This window comes from Pogona vitticeps, chromosome 5, assembly GCF_051106095.1.
Source record: "Pogona vitticeps strain Pit_001003342236 chromosome 5, PviZW2.1, whole genome shotgun sequence".
Classification (NCBI taxonomy): Eukaryota; Metazoa; Chordata; class Lepidosauria; order Squamata; family Agamidae; genus Pogona; species Pogona vitticeps.
This window is the reverse complement of record NC_135787.1, coordinates 178,176,591-178,192,587: the sequence shown is the minus strand read 5'-3', so window position 1 is coordinate 178,192,587 and position 15,997 is coordinate 178,176,591. Positions and strand designations below refer to the sequence as shown.

Here is a 15,997-nt window from a genome sequence, read left to right as displayed (position 1 = left end):
GCAGGGAGCCATCTTTTCCTGACAGGGAGTGGGACGGTGGTTCCCAAGGATCCTCAGCAGCATTACGATTCCATTATTTCTACACAGCAGAAGCTCTCCTCCTGGTGGAAGTGATACTTGTAATTGGAATTATTTCATAGTCATAAAGACAAAACTCTTCTTTGAGGCCTGTGGTCCCTTGCTGCCTGGTCCACATCACGCAAAATAATTTTTGGGCCATTGGGTGTGGTTAGTAGTAGAACCAAACAAAACCTCTGTGCTTTTGTTCTACTAAAAATGTGAAAAACCAACACCTATTTTGTGCATTACACAGTAGCAAACTCAGGTTTACACCAGTTATATAGGGAAATGGAAGCTGCAGCCAATCTAACCTTTCTGTTGGATGTTTCTATATCATTAACTGTGTTTTCAAAATGGTATTGCTCAAGTTAATGGTATGTGTTGAAATGCAAAAAGGACAATAACACAAAATTACTGAGCTCAATGAATGAATTCTATGTTCAGTGTCAACCACCCAGGAGCATTGACAAGTCTGCAAATGGTACAAACAAATGACTATCACCATGGCTTGTTCCCCTGGAGATTTAGATTATTCAGAGATACACTTATTATTGCAGCTTCTTAGTAGGATACTGGCCAAAGATTCAAACCTCAAAGGAAATGTATAATGTAGTTATTAAAAAGAAAAAGGTGTTTGTCTCGCTTCTTCTTTCCACTTCTGGAATTGGTGACGTGTGTGGGCTGCACACATAAATATATTGGTTTTATATGTATATGTTTAACCACCATGGCTTTCTATCAAGAATCAACTAAAATGGAAATGTATTCGCGAAGGCTTTCATGGCCGGGATCTAATGGTTGTTGTGGGTTTCTCGGGCTCTTAGGCCATGTTCTGAAGGTTGTACAGTACTTCCTAACGTTTTGCCAGTCTCTGTGGCCAGCATTTTCAGAGGACACCACAGAGTGTCCAGAGCACAGAGTGCTGTCCTCTGAAGATGCCGGCCACAGAGACTGGTGAAACATTAGGAAGAACAACCTTCAGAACACAGCCTAAGTGCCCGAAAAACCCACAACAACCAAAATGGAAATGGTTATGCAAATCATTTAAGTGTGGTATATGCATGTGCCTAAGGATCTGGATAAGCATTTGACCATCATTTTGGAGAGAGAGAAACTTGGCGTTCCACAAGGACCTGCTAATTTTCCCATTCGTGATTTCATTTAACCTTTTTCCTGAGGGGTGCTAGGAATCCTGCAGCTTCAGCAAGCCATGATGTGTGGTAGAATGCCACAAACCACATATTCTCTGTAAAAAAAAGGAGGAGTCAACAGCCCACCCACCTCCAACTCCCTTGAAGAGACAAGAGTCACTTCTCTGTTTATATTCCTTATTAGTCCCTATTCTATTTAATCAGCTTAGACTGATGAGGCGAGGCAGTGGCAGGGATCAGCCGGGCTGTTTAATTAAAGGATTGCAGCTCAGCCCTGCAGTTTGGGGGTTTGTGTAAATGAGCTGCGAGTACATTATTTAATCCTCTGCACAGAGAGGAGCTGAGGCATTAATGAAGAAAACTCTAATTAAAACTAGACGGCTGGCAGTTATTAGCAGCATCACTTCTGACAGGCTCTCTCATTTGCAAAAAATGCCTGATCAGGAAAACACAAGTGAAAAGAGGAAAGAATTCACCCTGGGTTATATAATTTACGACACATCAGCGGGGGGGGGGGTGCATGGAGAAGAGAAAAACAGGTCTCCAAAGTGGAGCTTAGGATCATCAGGAAGCCAGCGCGACTCCTCTTGAAATATGGCTGCCTCAGCATGAGTTCTGTTGAGCTAATTCTAAAGAGCTGATTGGCCCCAAGTGAGCTGATTTGCCTGGCTTCGTATTTAGAACACCAGGCTGGCTCATTTGGTTTCTGATTGGCTTTGCCTGTTCCTGAATAATCACAAATCCCCATCATTTTTAGTTGTCCTGGGGGTGGGGGTGGGGGAGGAAGAGAGTCAGATCACAGAAACATTTCATAGGCAAGTTATATAATAACCCTTTAGATCCCTCGTGGCAATTCCACAGTGCAAACTACTTTTGTGTGTGCGTGGGGGGGGGAGCCTTTCACCAGTTACAAGATAGCTTGCAATTAATTTTCTTTCATTTCCTCAGTTTTACAGCAAATCCAGCTGGGCTGTCATGGTGCTCATCCTCCAGAGAAGGTGTACCAATTACAAGATGGTTTGTAGCTGCTTCCCCAAGGGCAGTGCCTGCCCACTCGGCCCCTGCATTCCATCCCCTGGGATATTTGCACAGTCGTGGGAGATGGAATCAGTACTGCAGAGAAGAAGGAACGAGGGATAATTATTGTGTTTGTGTGCTTCCAGGAGCAACGCAAGGAAGAACTCAGAAACCTGATGCCCTGCACCTTACAGATGTTGCAGTGGGTTAAGGATTCCCAGCATAGATACTATCCATGGTGGTTGCAAAAAACAAAACAAAAACAAAAACCTGCTGAACTCACAAGGCTAGTCAAAAGCAGTCAATGTGAAGAATGCTACTTAAATTCCTCATGCTCATCAAGTTAGGGTGGCTTGACTTAAAGATACAACTCAGTGAAGAATCTGAAAGCCCCACAAGATTCCTCAGCTCCAGTGGCCAAAGATTCAAAGAACTGCTTCTCTTTTTTTGTTAAGACATCCACATTATTTTTAAAAATGCCTGCACAAATCGAAGGTCTTTCCACTCTAGAAGCAAATAACACACAAACACAGCAAGCAGGCTGTTAAGAAAGGTGCAAACAATTTATCTAAATGTTTCATATTCCAAAATGTCCATATAAGCAGTAGTTTTGTGCAAATGTCATTATTTTGCACAAACCTTAAATTTTTCACTAAAGACAACTGAAAAAAAAAACATTATTCTTACTGCTTTGAAAACAATATTGTGACTATCTGCCTACTCCTTTCACAAGGTGAAAGAATTTAGGGTTTCCTCAACCTCATTACTAAGAAAAAACAAACAAACAGGACTTGAATGCCTTGTCAGAAATCAGTAAGTAGATTTGAAATAAAACATGGTATTGCTCGTAGTTGGGATTCCAACCAGCTATCCATTCCACTGTATTTCAAGAATACTGTACTATATTCCACATTCCCATCTCTCGTTTTCTCCAAATTTCCAGTGCGTCTAGTGATTATTTTGCATTGTGGTCAACTATTGTTTGCTAATCTGCCCCCTACATTTCCCCCCTCTAAATCATTTTGTGCTTAGTTCAGTATTTCCCCAAACCTTATTGATGGCTCCCTTTCAGGGTTATCCTTACTATTAGGCAAAGTAAGGAAACAGCCTCAGGTGGCAGAGAGTGGAGGGTGGCTCTTCCCTCCCATCATTGCCTCCTGTCGATAGATAGACCTATGTGTGTCACACAGCCTGGCTTGGACCACTGAACTAACCTGCCATCTCAACAGCAGTGAAGGATGCTGCCCACCATCGTTCTTCAAAAACAATTCAAGTGCCAGTCTACTCAGGGTCTCTACATGGAATGGAAAGGGAGCCTCTTTTTCTTTTGCCTCAGGCAGCAAAATGTCTTGGAGCTACCCTGCTTGTATCTGGACAGCACCATTTTGGGAATGTAAGGATCCTAACTCAGAGAATTAGTCTCTGTTGGGAATAAAGTACTTGATTTAGTGTTGTCACCTGAGATGTAGCAAAGGCCATACAGTATGCAAGTGTCTAAGATGAGTGGTTTATTTTACTGTGCTTCTTCTGCTACAACTGCAGACAGCTATGTCCTAGAAAACATTGGTTTCCAAAGCTATTCAAAATGGAGCCGCATGTATCCTCCTCTCTGAATATTAAGATAACACCACTGTCAGGTTAATGTTAAGAAGAAAAGATGTATTCTGACGACTCTTCTGCCTTAATGTTTTTGAGAGGGGGAAAAAGACGAGATACATGGGACAACCTCATTTATACAAACCACTACACCAAGCAGATTTGGGGCATATTTACACTATAAACACATCTGTCTTATGCTACTTCTGTTGTCTTTGGCTTTCACCAAAGAATGCTGATTATTAAGCACTGGTTAAATTATAGGAGAATTCGACTTAGCTCTCCCTCCTCTTAAAGTTCTGAGATACGTATTTGCTGATTTAGCAGCACTACACATTGACTAACAGGAAGTATTATTGACCAAGGTCTAGTTGTCAGGACAGAGCAAAATCCTTGAAAACATGCACTGCAATGAAGAGATGATTTCACTTTCCATGTGTGTTGTTCCTCCTCTGTACTCTTGGGTTTGTTCAGATTAGCATATTAACACATATTTTGCACAATATTTTACTATTAAAACAAAAACCTTATGATACTGCACAGGAAGAGAATCTGCTTTATTTTCAACTTCAATTAAGTGCCAGCATAGTAAATAGGCCAACTAGAAATGCAAGTACAATGGGAAAGCCCATAGCATGGGATTAACATAATGCAGAGCATTTAAAAATAAATAAATAAATAAGAATAATGAACATTTGCATATAGGCTGGTGTTGGGTGTGCATGCATAAAGACAGGGACCAAAGCAGCATATCCAGTATGTGGGAAGCAAGAAGTTCAGCCAAGAGTTGTAGGAAAGAGGAAAGAAAAGGGCTGGTTTTAATCTTAATCTTTTTGTGGACTTGAGCTGAGCTAAAAAAGTTAATACCAGAAAAATTAGCCAAACTTTTCAGGTCCCAGTTATTATTTTAATAGCTACTATCTCTGCTCATGCAATCCTGGCGGCAAGTATAATTGCTCTTCCCACTGCTGCTAGAGACCTGTTGTTTTCCCTACCCTGGTTCCTATCATTCCTTCTTCCACCCTCACTCAGCTGGCATTGTCTTTTCTCCTGCCCTTCCTCTGGAATTATCAGGTAAGGCTGTTCCTCCCTATCCAGACAACATCAATGTGCAGGTTGACAGGAAGGTTTTCTATTCCTGCCTTCATTCTGACTTGGCTTTAGCTCAACTGCTGTTGTTAGGGTGGATTTTAATAAAGGAGCAAAACAGTGTTTAGCAATAGGAAGAAGAGTGAATGTTGCTTATCGTAAACCAGGTCAACACCCTGTTCCCCTTGCTTCCCAAATGGGAAAGTGATGAAGAGGCATTTTGGCTCAGCTCTACTCTAAGCAAATTGTTAGAATGGTTTACAAGTTAATTATGCAGACTACACATTATTCCCCCCTCCCTGTGAGCTGGGTATTCATTTTACTGACATCAAAAGGATGGAAGGCTGAATCAACCATGAGCCAGCTACCTAAGCCTAGGACCAAACTCAGTTTGTAAGTAGAGTCTCAACTGCAGTGCTGCAGTTTAACCATTGTGCCATGAAGCTACATAACTAGCTACATTCACATAGCAGCCTCTTGCTTAACAATAATAAAAATAATTATGTGCCATAAAGCTGATCTTGACAACCCTTTCCAGGGTTTTCTAGATACAGAACTGGAAGAAGCAGATCAACTAAGCTATCTAACCAGCTAATAATTATGTAGCTTGTCCAAGACTGCACAGGTTTTTTTACTCCCTGGAGGCACAGCGGAGAATTGAATTCCCAACCTCTGGCACTGCAGCCTCATGCTGCAGCTCTATCAGCTGTAACAACAGCTCAAGGCAAAATCAGATGGCAGGGTCTGATATTATAAAACCTTTCTGGATGAGGTTTGCTATTAAATTGAAAGAGGTCAGCTTGCAACTGTTTCTAGCCGTGGCCTCCTCTTTCCCAACCTTTCCTTGATATTTGCACTGTCTTCCCTTCCAGGCAATTTGTCTGTTATCAAATCTCACTAAATTCCTGATGACTGTCAACATGTATTTTGCACCGTACCCTTGGATGGGCTATCAGAATCATCCTCAATGGGTCACCAGAATCAGCTGAGAACTTCTTTGAGAATTTCCTTGGCTCATGCCCAAGATTTGGGGTTGTTAGTGAAGATCTCCTGAAGCTATGCTCACCTTTTTCACAGCCAGCACCACTGGTTCTGGCAGCGGTGATGCTGATGCTAGTCTCTGGCATTGCCATGAAACTGAATCAGAGTGAAGGGAACATCAGGAAGTAAAGATCCTCCCACTTTGCTCCTTTGCCCCACATTTGCATAGGAAAGGTTGAGTAAATGACACTAAGCAGCAGCAAGGCATGTAAGGCATGACAAGAAAAAAATTGGGTGAATGGGTAGGTCATTGCAAGATCAACAGAGAAGAAAATCCCACAGAGCTATAGCCAGCAGTTGCGTGGCTGTCAAAGACTATGGCAAAGAATCTGACACTAATTCTGAATGGCTTGTACATGTTACTCTGATTTCTGTCCCTTCTCATTGCTGAAAGAGATACTGAAGTTGCCACGCTACTTCAGCCCATAACTTTACGATTCCCCCCTTGTTCTAGTCTGTTTGGGCTCACTGTATTTCTTTCTATCATTTGTTCGTTCATTCCTTTTTCTCCTTACTCAAAAGTAACAGAACCCCAGAATCAACACTATAACCTTCCATTCTCATGCTGAGCAAAAAAGAAAAAAAAATCTCCTAGTGACCTAGGCTTGCTAAAGCCAGTCCCAGAGGGTAGGTTGTGAGTGGCATGATATTTGCATGTTATGTGTGAGGCTAGTTAGAACAGGGACGGGTAAGCAGAAGGGTCAGGAAAAAGCAAGCCATGAAATGACAAATTTTCCCACCTTGAAGAGGAGTCTGCAGATGAAGGCTTCTGCTCTGCATCAGCTGCTGGGCAGCAAAACTGGTGTAGAACAGTCTCATTCCTGTAACAGAAGACAAACAGTGGCAGGTAAGAGATCGGCTCACTCACTGGCAAGCTAAGGGTAATATATCCTCTTCTCCACGTCCATTCCTGGCCACTGACTCCCACTGGTGTTGTTGGTCCTTTAAAAGATAAAGGAAAACTTAAGATTACAAATATGAAATCTCAACAACAAACCAAGCAGTCTAAACAGAGGGAACGGGTCCGCAGTGCATCCACAAGACTGTACCATGTCTGATATGCATGGAAGACTGATGTTTAAATCCTCCCTCTCACAATCTTACCAAGGAAAATGGTTAGTTGAAATGTTCTTTTATGTTCTAACTTCACAAGCATTACTACAGAAGGGGGCAGGAACTGGCTATCAAATTATACTTATCTCCCCCCCCTCAAAAAAAGAAAAAATTGAGTTAGATCAGTCAAGGTGAGTGCAAACTAGGTATGCTGTTGGGAACTCAGATCAAACCAAATCAGACTTGACACAAACCTGACACAGACTAACTGCAAAAGCATACAGGTTGGATGGGACTGACTGGATTAATGAAGCATTTCTACGGTGAACACAACAGACAGGACTGACTCAAACATTGGCATCATTTCAACTCCCAGATAAGATACGTACATTTATCTGAGCCTTTGGGGTTTGAAGATCATAGCCTGCACAGGTTGTAATGTAATAGTTTCAAAGTCTGCGTTTTAAATTGTTTGATTTAGGCCACACTACGGCTGCTTCAGGCCACGCCACAGAAACAGCATGGGTCATCCTCGTGGATGACCTACTTCGGGAGGCCGACAGGGGCAAAATGTCCTTGCTTGTACTCCTTGATATCTCAGCCACCTTTGATACCGTCGACCACGGTATCCTCCTGGAGAGGCTCTTTGAGTTGGGGATTGGTGGCCTTGCTCTCACTTGGCTCCGGTCCTTCTTGGAGGGCCGTCCCCAAAGAGTGCAGCTTGGGGAGAATGTATCAGCCCAGTGGTCCCTCAGTTGTGGGGTCCCGCAGGGTTCGATCATCTCCCCAATGCTGTTTAACATCTGTATGAGTCCGGGGGGGGGGGGTCATCCGAGAATGTGGAGCTTTGCGTCACCAATATGTGGATGACACCAAGCTCTACATCTCATTTTTTACATCTGCAGTGGACGCTGCTCTGTCCCTTGGGCGCTGCCTGGAGGCCGTTCTGCAATGGGTGCAGTCAAATGGACTAAGGTTGAACCTGGACAAAGTGGAGGTCCTACGGGTGGGGCCCCTGATGTCAGTGGTTTGGGGAACTCCCTCTCTTTTTGGGGGATGACTCTCACCACAAAGAATTTGGTTCGCAGTCTCGGGGTCCATCTTGCCCCGGTGCTTACCATGGAGACCCATGTAGCATCCGTGGTTCAGTCTGTCCACTTCCATCTTCGGCAGATCACCCAGCTGCATCCCTATCTAGACACATGGGTGCTCACCATGCTAGTCCATGCGCTCTTAGTCTCAAGAATATGTGGGGTTTCCTTTGAGACTGATGCGGAAGCTTCAGATGGTCCAGAACACGGTGGCCAGGCTATTAACAGGGGTGAAAAGATTTCACCATATTTCCCCCACTCTGGCCACCTTACACTGGCCACCTATCCACTTCCGCATTGATTTCAAGGTGTTAACCATTACATACAAAGCCCTTAACAGTTTAGGACCTCGATACCTGGCAGAGCGTCTTCTTCTGCCCAGTTCTACCTGTATCACCCACTCCAGTCAGGCTGGGCGGCTGAAGGGCCTAATGCCAAGAGAAGCCTGGTGGGAAAAAACCAGAAATCGGGCCTTCTTGGCAGTAGCCTCTCGGCTTTGGAACAACTTACCTGTTGAAATCTACCTGGCTCCCTTGCTGAGGGCCTTCAAGACTAACTTGAAGACATGGCTATACAGGCAGGCCTTCCCTACAGCCATTACCTAACCTATCTCCACTTTTCTTCTTTTCCTCTTCTCTCCTTCTTCTTCTTCTTTTTTCCTCTCTTTCTTTTTTCCTTTCCCATCTTGGAATAATCTGGATTTTATCTTAGTTTATTTTTTATATTATATGTAAACCGCCCAGAGTAGACACGTTCTAGATGGGCGATCGATCGATCGATAGATAGAACTGTTTTATACTACTTTGTAACCCACCCTGAGATACAGGACAGGGTATAAATTAAACAAACAAACAATTCCATCCCAAAATTAATGGAAGCTAGGGAACCATTATTCTAGCTGGATTGCTAGATCTATCTTCTGCCCCAGAATTCTCTGCTGCATGGTGAGAATTAGCAGTGGTCTCCATCAGTCAGACTGCTTGGTGCAGTAACACATGGGATGCCTTCAGCCAACCCAGCAGTCCACACTGCAGAAGATGACGTTTTGGATGCAAAGGTGCAGTTAAAAGTTAACCTCTCCTATTTAGTGCCAATATAAAAATAGCCAACTCTAAACCATTTTGCAAGCTCTGCTTGGCTGGCTCATCTTTAAATCATAAATTTCCATCATGTTAGGCAAAAAAACAATACAAGAAATGGAAAAAAAAGAAGACGAAAAACACTGTGGCACCTTAAAGATTAACTGTTCAATGTGTGTTATCACGACTGGATTTGTATTTTAGTTTTGATTTTGTTATTTGTAATTTTTCTTTTATCAATTAATAAAAAGAATAATTTTTTTAAAAAAGATTAACTGCTACATTTTTAATGTGAGGTTTCGTGGACAAGTCCACTTCTTCAGTTCATTTTTAAGGTGCCACAACATTTTTTGTCTTCTTTATTTTTCATTTTTGTTTTGTTTCTGCCTGACAGGCTAGCACAGACTAACACAGCTACCTCTTCAAAAATTTCTATCAGTGATCGACCCCAGTAGTAACCCCCACCCCACCCCTCAAAGCTGCAAGGAGAGTGAGACAGAATGATGTTGGGAATTCACCACCCCTGTTCCATGCTAACCAGGTCTCATGTTTTACTCCTAATTTTTAAGGCTTTGGTTGTGCAGCAAATCCTCTGCAGCACGGCCGGGCCTCCTACAGTAATTCATGCCACAATGCCCAGCATTTGAAATCCTTCCCTGTGAATCCACTGCCTTCTTTGGACATCAGGGATTATGTAATTCCTCTCCCTCTCCCCACCATCCCGCCTGCAGAAGGGCAGCCAGAATCTAACATGCTGCATTACCAATCTCTTCTGATTTTGCACTTGTCTTTAGGATTGTGCCGTAAGAATAGAAGGGACAAACAAACAAAAGTGGACATTCAGAGAAAGGATTAAAAGGACAGAACCAGTAATGACTGTTTCCATTTTCTTTTCTTTCTGTCCTGCTCAAATAAGTTTCCACCAGAAGCCAAAATACTTGCTATTAACCAATTTGGATGTTTTTTTTTTTAAAAGCATCTGAAATGTGTGAAGACCAAGCTATTCTTGTGATTCAACAGGGAAATCCCTAATACAATGTCCCTTTCCCAAGCACAGGCATTTTCCAATCTTGAAAAAGATGCTTTTTAAAAAACAATTTCCCAGAATCTCAGTGGCCATGCTGGTTGGGAGTTTCTGAAAGACATGATCCAAAAAGCTATTTTTCTAAGCTCTACTTTTTCTGCATAATTTCAGGACATGAGCTTCCTTCTGTATTAAGGGCGGGGGCAGGGAAGTGGGGAAGATGTCTAACAGAGATCCAGGCTGTGAGTTCTTTCCTGTAATCTCATATAACATAATGTAAGAAGAGCCCTGCTAGATCAGGCCAAGGGCCCATCTAGTCCAACTTCCTGTATCTCACAGTGGCCCTACCAGATGCCTCTGGGAGCACATGAGACAACTAGATACCTGCCTCCTGATACCCCTCCCCTGCACCTGGCATTTGGAGGTACCTTCCTTCTAAGCCAGAAGATTCTATAGCCGCATCACGGCTTGTAACCTGCAATGGACTTTTCCTACAGAAATCTGTCCAATCCCCTTTTAAAAGCATTTAGGCCAGATGCCATGACCACATCCGGTGGCAAGGAGTTCCACAGACTAACAAGACACGTTGGTTGAAGAAATATTTTCTTTGGTCTGTTCTCACTCTCCCAATACTCAATTTGAGTGGAAATCCGCTGGGTCTGGTATTGCACGAGGGGGGGGGAAGCTTCCCACTATCCACTTTATCCATTCCCTGCATAATTTTATACATCTCAATCATGTCCCTCTTCAGGCACCTTTTCTCTAGACTCAAGAGCCCCAAACACTGTAGCCTTTCCCCATAAGAGAGGTGCCCCAGCCCAGTCATCATTTTAGTCACTGTCCTCTGCACCTTTTCCAGTTCCACCATGTATTTTTTGAAGTGCAGCGAGCAGAACTGTACACAATACTCCAGGTGTGACCTTACCAGCCTTTTGTACAATGGCATTATAATGCTGGCTGTTTTATTTTCAATCCCCTTTTTAATGATACCTAGCATGGAACTGGCTTTCTTCACTGCTGTCGCACAGTGGGTTGACGCTTTCATCGAGCTGTCCACCAGCACACTAAGATCTCTTTCCTGATCCGTCATGGACATCTCTCTTTTCTTACCAGGGCTGTTTGCCTTCTGCTCTCTTTTTGCCTGATCCCTTCTCATGCATATTTGAGATGCACTTTTTTCCCCACATCTCAGTGGCACAATGAATGTATAAGCTTCAAAGTCCAAATGCTGTCCTCTCTAGCTAGGTCTGGGAAAGAAATTCTTGAAGCCCTTGGACAGCTTCTGCCTATCAGTGTACATAAGACAATGCAGAGTAGACCACCAGTCCAGCCTGGTATAAAACAATTTTCTACAGGTTTAAATCTCTCTCTGATAGCTTTGGAAAACAGTAGAAAATAATGTCTGAAAAGTAATCCCCTGCCAGCAGCACGGAATCTGTATAGATGCTGACTTAAGCCACCATACAGGTTTGCACTGACAGATGGCTCAAGTCATAACTGCAAAATGTCATAGAATCAAACTAGATGGTACACTTTGCACATCTTAGAATCACAGAATAATGAAGTTGGAAGGGGTCTATAAGGCCATCAAATCCAACCCACTGCTCAATACAGGAATACAAATCAAAGGTATCTGCCAGGTGATTGTCCAAATTTCTCTTGAATGCCTCCAGTGTTGGAGCACTCACCACCTCTCAGGATAATTGGTTCTATTGCCATACTGCTCTAACAGTTAGGAAGTTTTTCCTTATATTCAACCGAAATCTGGCTTCCTGTAACTTAAGTCCATTGTTGACCACTACCATAAAGAGCCAGACCACTACCATAAAGAGCCAGAGAAAAAAGACTAAAGTCTACCAATGCCTCTTCTTAATACTACACATAAAATTCTTTCTTTGATAGTCAACATTTCTGAATGTATGAAGCTATCTTACACCAAGTCAGACCAATCACCCATCTAGGTCAGTACTATCTAGACATGGTCTAGAGGGGTGGGGTATAAATTTAGTAAATAAAATAAAAATAATACATCTCATTCCCCCAACCAGGTGCTCTCTGGGTGTGCTGGGCTGCAGTTCTCCATATGTCCAGTCAACATGGCCATTGAGTTGGGAGCAGTTGGTCTGTACTCTAGATTCGGGGAAGCAGGTACAGTAGGACCTTGACTTACGAACGTCCCTACCTACGAACGATTCGACTTACGAGTGTCTCCATTCTCAAAAATCCACTTTGACTTGCAAACAGAGCCTCGACCTACGAATGAAAAAAAGGCAGGGGAAAAGGGCGGGAAATTCAAATTTCCTCTGCCTTTTTTTCATTCCATTCCATTGGTGGCAAAGAGGCTGTTCTTTCGCCCCAATGGTTAGAAAAAAGGACCCCCAGGAGGTCTCCAATGGCAGTGGGGAAGCCCTGAGACTTCCCTGCCGCGATCGGAGACCTCCTGGGGGTTCCCCACCACCGCGATCGAACCACTGCATTTGAACCATGGTGGGCAGTGACTAATCATAGCGAAAGAGGAGTTTAATTTCCCCCTACTCTATGCTAAGCAATTTTTCAAGGTAACAGGCAGTAGTGTTTCCCACCTGTATCTGAAGATGCCAGCAGCTGAGTCATAAAACCTTTAGTAGGCAAACCAAGTGCTCACAAGTCACTGAGTTCGGACACCTCGTTAAATTGAATAGGATCATTTTTTAATTATAAGAATCTTTCTGAATGAGTAATACTTTTTAAATAAACAGATCTTGCAAAACAAATCCAGTGCCAGCTAGAGAAGGCTGGCTGAATCTGTTGCTGAATGGTAAGGTAACACTTGTGTACAGCTGACTGCAATGGCCTTACTCTGCTTGAGACTATCAGTTTGATTTAGGCCATGAAGATTATCACATATATGTTTATCACGATCTATCCATCCATTTGTACGATGTGTTGAGAAGCTACTGCTGATAGCCATTTTTCAGTAGATGTATATGAAATAAAACAGAAGTTTGCATAGTCACACATGAAATGCACATAATCTGTCATATGGTAATGCTCTATCATATTTTAGAGATGTCATTATTTTAGTGAAAGATTAATTTATGTGTAATTCCACAGTAAACCAAAGATTTATGTTATAGTCAATGAATGAAATAATAGCTTACGAAATTAATTGGACCATATTTTGTTTTTGTTAAATTATATGAGAAACATAGTTATAATTAATGATGAAATATTTGCTTATTTAATTGTGGCATTGAAGATTTCAGACATCAAATACTGAACAGATGAAAAGATTCTACAGTTAAGGAATGAATAAGAAACTATAACCATCTCCAGCCTCCATTGCCATTAGGTCCATGCTCTACATCATGGATGAACAACTCCTTTAGACAGAGGAACTAGCTTCACTTTTCACCCAGCAAAACTTCAAGGTGAATGCTCATCCTCCAAGACAACAAAGCTTCCATTGCATCTGTCCCCAAAGTTCAGTGGCAAATGCAGCAACTCTGTCGTGTAGGAGGTTGCCAGAACATTCTCCAGGGTTGCAGAAACAGCAGAGTTAGACTAGAAAACTAGAGTGCCCCACATGATTTCTGTTGGTTTGCCACACAACACCACCAACGCAGACAAAGAAAAGAAAAAGCTATGTATAAAGGCTGTTGTTGTTATATGCCATTCAGTTGCATCCCATTTAGTGACCTTATTAAGATTTCAAAGATATGTGAGATACTTGAAGAGTGGTTTTAACACACACACACACACACACACACACACACACACACACACACACACACACACACACACACACACACACACACACACACACACACACACACACACACACACACCAGTGACTTTCTGTGGGCGAGCAGCAATTTGAACCACAGTCATCTACAGTAAATCCTAGTCTATCACTCCATGCAGTATGGGCTGGGTGTAATGACTGCCCGATTATAATTAAACATTGCATTGTTGATCGGGGAGGGGGAGACAATTTATGTAGATTTCTTTAGAGCAGCCATTTTCAACAGGGGCCATATGGCCCCCTGGGGGGCTCTGGCATATTTGAAGGGGCCACAGACTGGAAACAATTCTTCATACACTACCGTAGAAGGCTCATTATGCTACTTACACAATCCTGATTTGGCCTATATTTCTTTCATATTGTGTTTATGGCCATGGTCAAAAAAAGGTTGAGAATGGCTGGTTTAGAGTAATATTTGTGGTGGGTTATAAATAGCATTTTTTCTAGTTAAGAGGGCATTCTGTCCTTTGCATAGGAATTTTGTAATATTGGGCATCTTTACAGATCAATGAGATGGTTGGAAAGTGCCAGGATTTGACAGGAAAGTGAGCTTCAATGCTTTCTGTAGGTCACAGGAACATAAGAAGCTGCCTAGTACTCTGCAGTAAGGCTGTAACTTTACAGAGAAATGAGTTCACTCCTTTTCACTGTGTACTGCTTCAAGTTACTTGCACAGTTTATGGCCATGTGGTCTTACTAAATGTTGAAGAAAAACTATCACACTTCAAGCATGGGATTGTGGGATTTTTGGAGTACCTATCTGGCTAATTTTAAGAAAAGAGAAAGTAAATAGATGTTTTGTAAAAACAGCAATTATAGTAAGCAGCAACTTTGGAGGCTATTGAAATCATGAGAATAAAAAATTACTTTTCTACCTGCCTGTCCCAATCTCTGTGTAAAGGACTATTTATGAGCGAATTCTCGCAAATATTAGTTGCAATTCCATAAGTGAAACAAACTGAAAGACTCTGAAAATTATTTTAACCTGTTCTGGAATTGCTCGATATTTTATAAATGCTTTTTTAAAGAAAGAAAGAAAAAAGTCCAGAAACTCCCAGGATACACCAAACCAGTTAAGAATTCTAGAAGATGTAGTCAAAAACAAAACAAAACTTTTTCATGTTTTACCCACCTACAGAGCAATCCTGGTTAATATTCAGTTCTGCTTTAATGGAAATTGGCAGAAATTCTCATCTTAATCAAGAGTATAATTCTCCAGATTTATTCAGGAAAATCTGTTTATCTTGAGTTTTTTCTCTTGCCATGTTGCATATGAAAAAATCAATGTCTGGAATCCAGCACCTCTTTTAGCACCCGCTTTAATTGCCATTAAGCCACCTGGCACAAATGCAACTAATGCTAACACCTTCTTGGTTGAGCAACAGCTATTTCCCATTCAGTAGCATCAAGACTAAATCTGGTTCTTGGGAGCAGTCCCAATAAAACAGCTGTGAAGAGATACTGTGTCCTAATGAATAATGAGAATGTCCAAATAGGCTTGGGATGAAGCCCAGTGCATCCACACTACAGACTGAGGTTCACAGCTTGGAGGAGGTTCTACAGAAAGGGTTGTCAACGGAGGTCTAAATGGCCTCTGTCCAAGGTAAAAAAAAAAAACTTTTTACCCACAGAGGCTAGTGTGCCAAACATAACATTTCTCCCAAGAAAGATAAACAGCTACTGCTAGCTATGGCCAGTTAAACTCCAGATTAGGCTGCTACAATGTGTTGGAGGTGATGCTGTCTTTGAAAAATATCCAGAACGCACAGTTCAGCTAAAAATACAGCTGCTAGGATACTAACTGACTGGGCACTGTGAGCATCTTTCTCTGCAGCTTAAACAAACAAATTGACTCCCAATTGGTTTCTAGGCACAAGATGCTGGTGCTTCCTTCTAAAGCCCTGCATCTCCATGACACTTGCTGAATGAGAGAGTGGCCGAAGGCAGAAGAACAGAGGAGTCATTAGGTGGAAGGGCGGATTTCAGCAGGCAGAGTTTTTTGTAAGAGCTAC

The 15,997-nt window shown here is 42.3% G+C and overlaps 1 protein-coding gene and 1 long non-coding RNA gene across 10 annotated transcripts in view; one reads left to right on the top strand and one right to left on the bottom strand.

The window, feature by feature from the left end:
- LOC144583139 (uncharacterized) overlaps nt 1–9,427 on the top strand; it is a 38,451-nt gene extending 29,024 nt beyond the window's left edge. Inside the window, exon 2 of the long non-coding RNA XR_013536758.1 lies at nt 2,160–9,427. This is a non-coding gene — a long non-coding RNA (uncharacterized LOC144583139). The remainder of the gene's footprint in view (nt 1–2,159) is intronic.
- The window catches only part of IQSEC3 (IQ motif and Sec7 domain ArfGEF 3), a 202,240-nt gene that overhangs the window by 118,241 nt on the left and 68,002 nt on the right, over nt 1–15,997 (bottom strand). For all 9 annotated transcript variants that reach the window (XM_072999881.2, XM_072999884.2, XM_072999882.2 and 6 more), the window contains exon 2: nt 6,695–6,775. In XM_072999881.2, the coding sequence (XP_072855982.2) occupies nt 6,695–6,775 (81 nt within the window). The remainder of the gene's footprint in view (nt 1–6,694; nt 6,776–15,997) is intronic.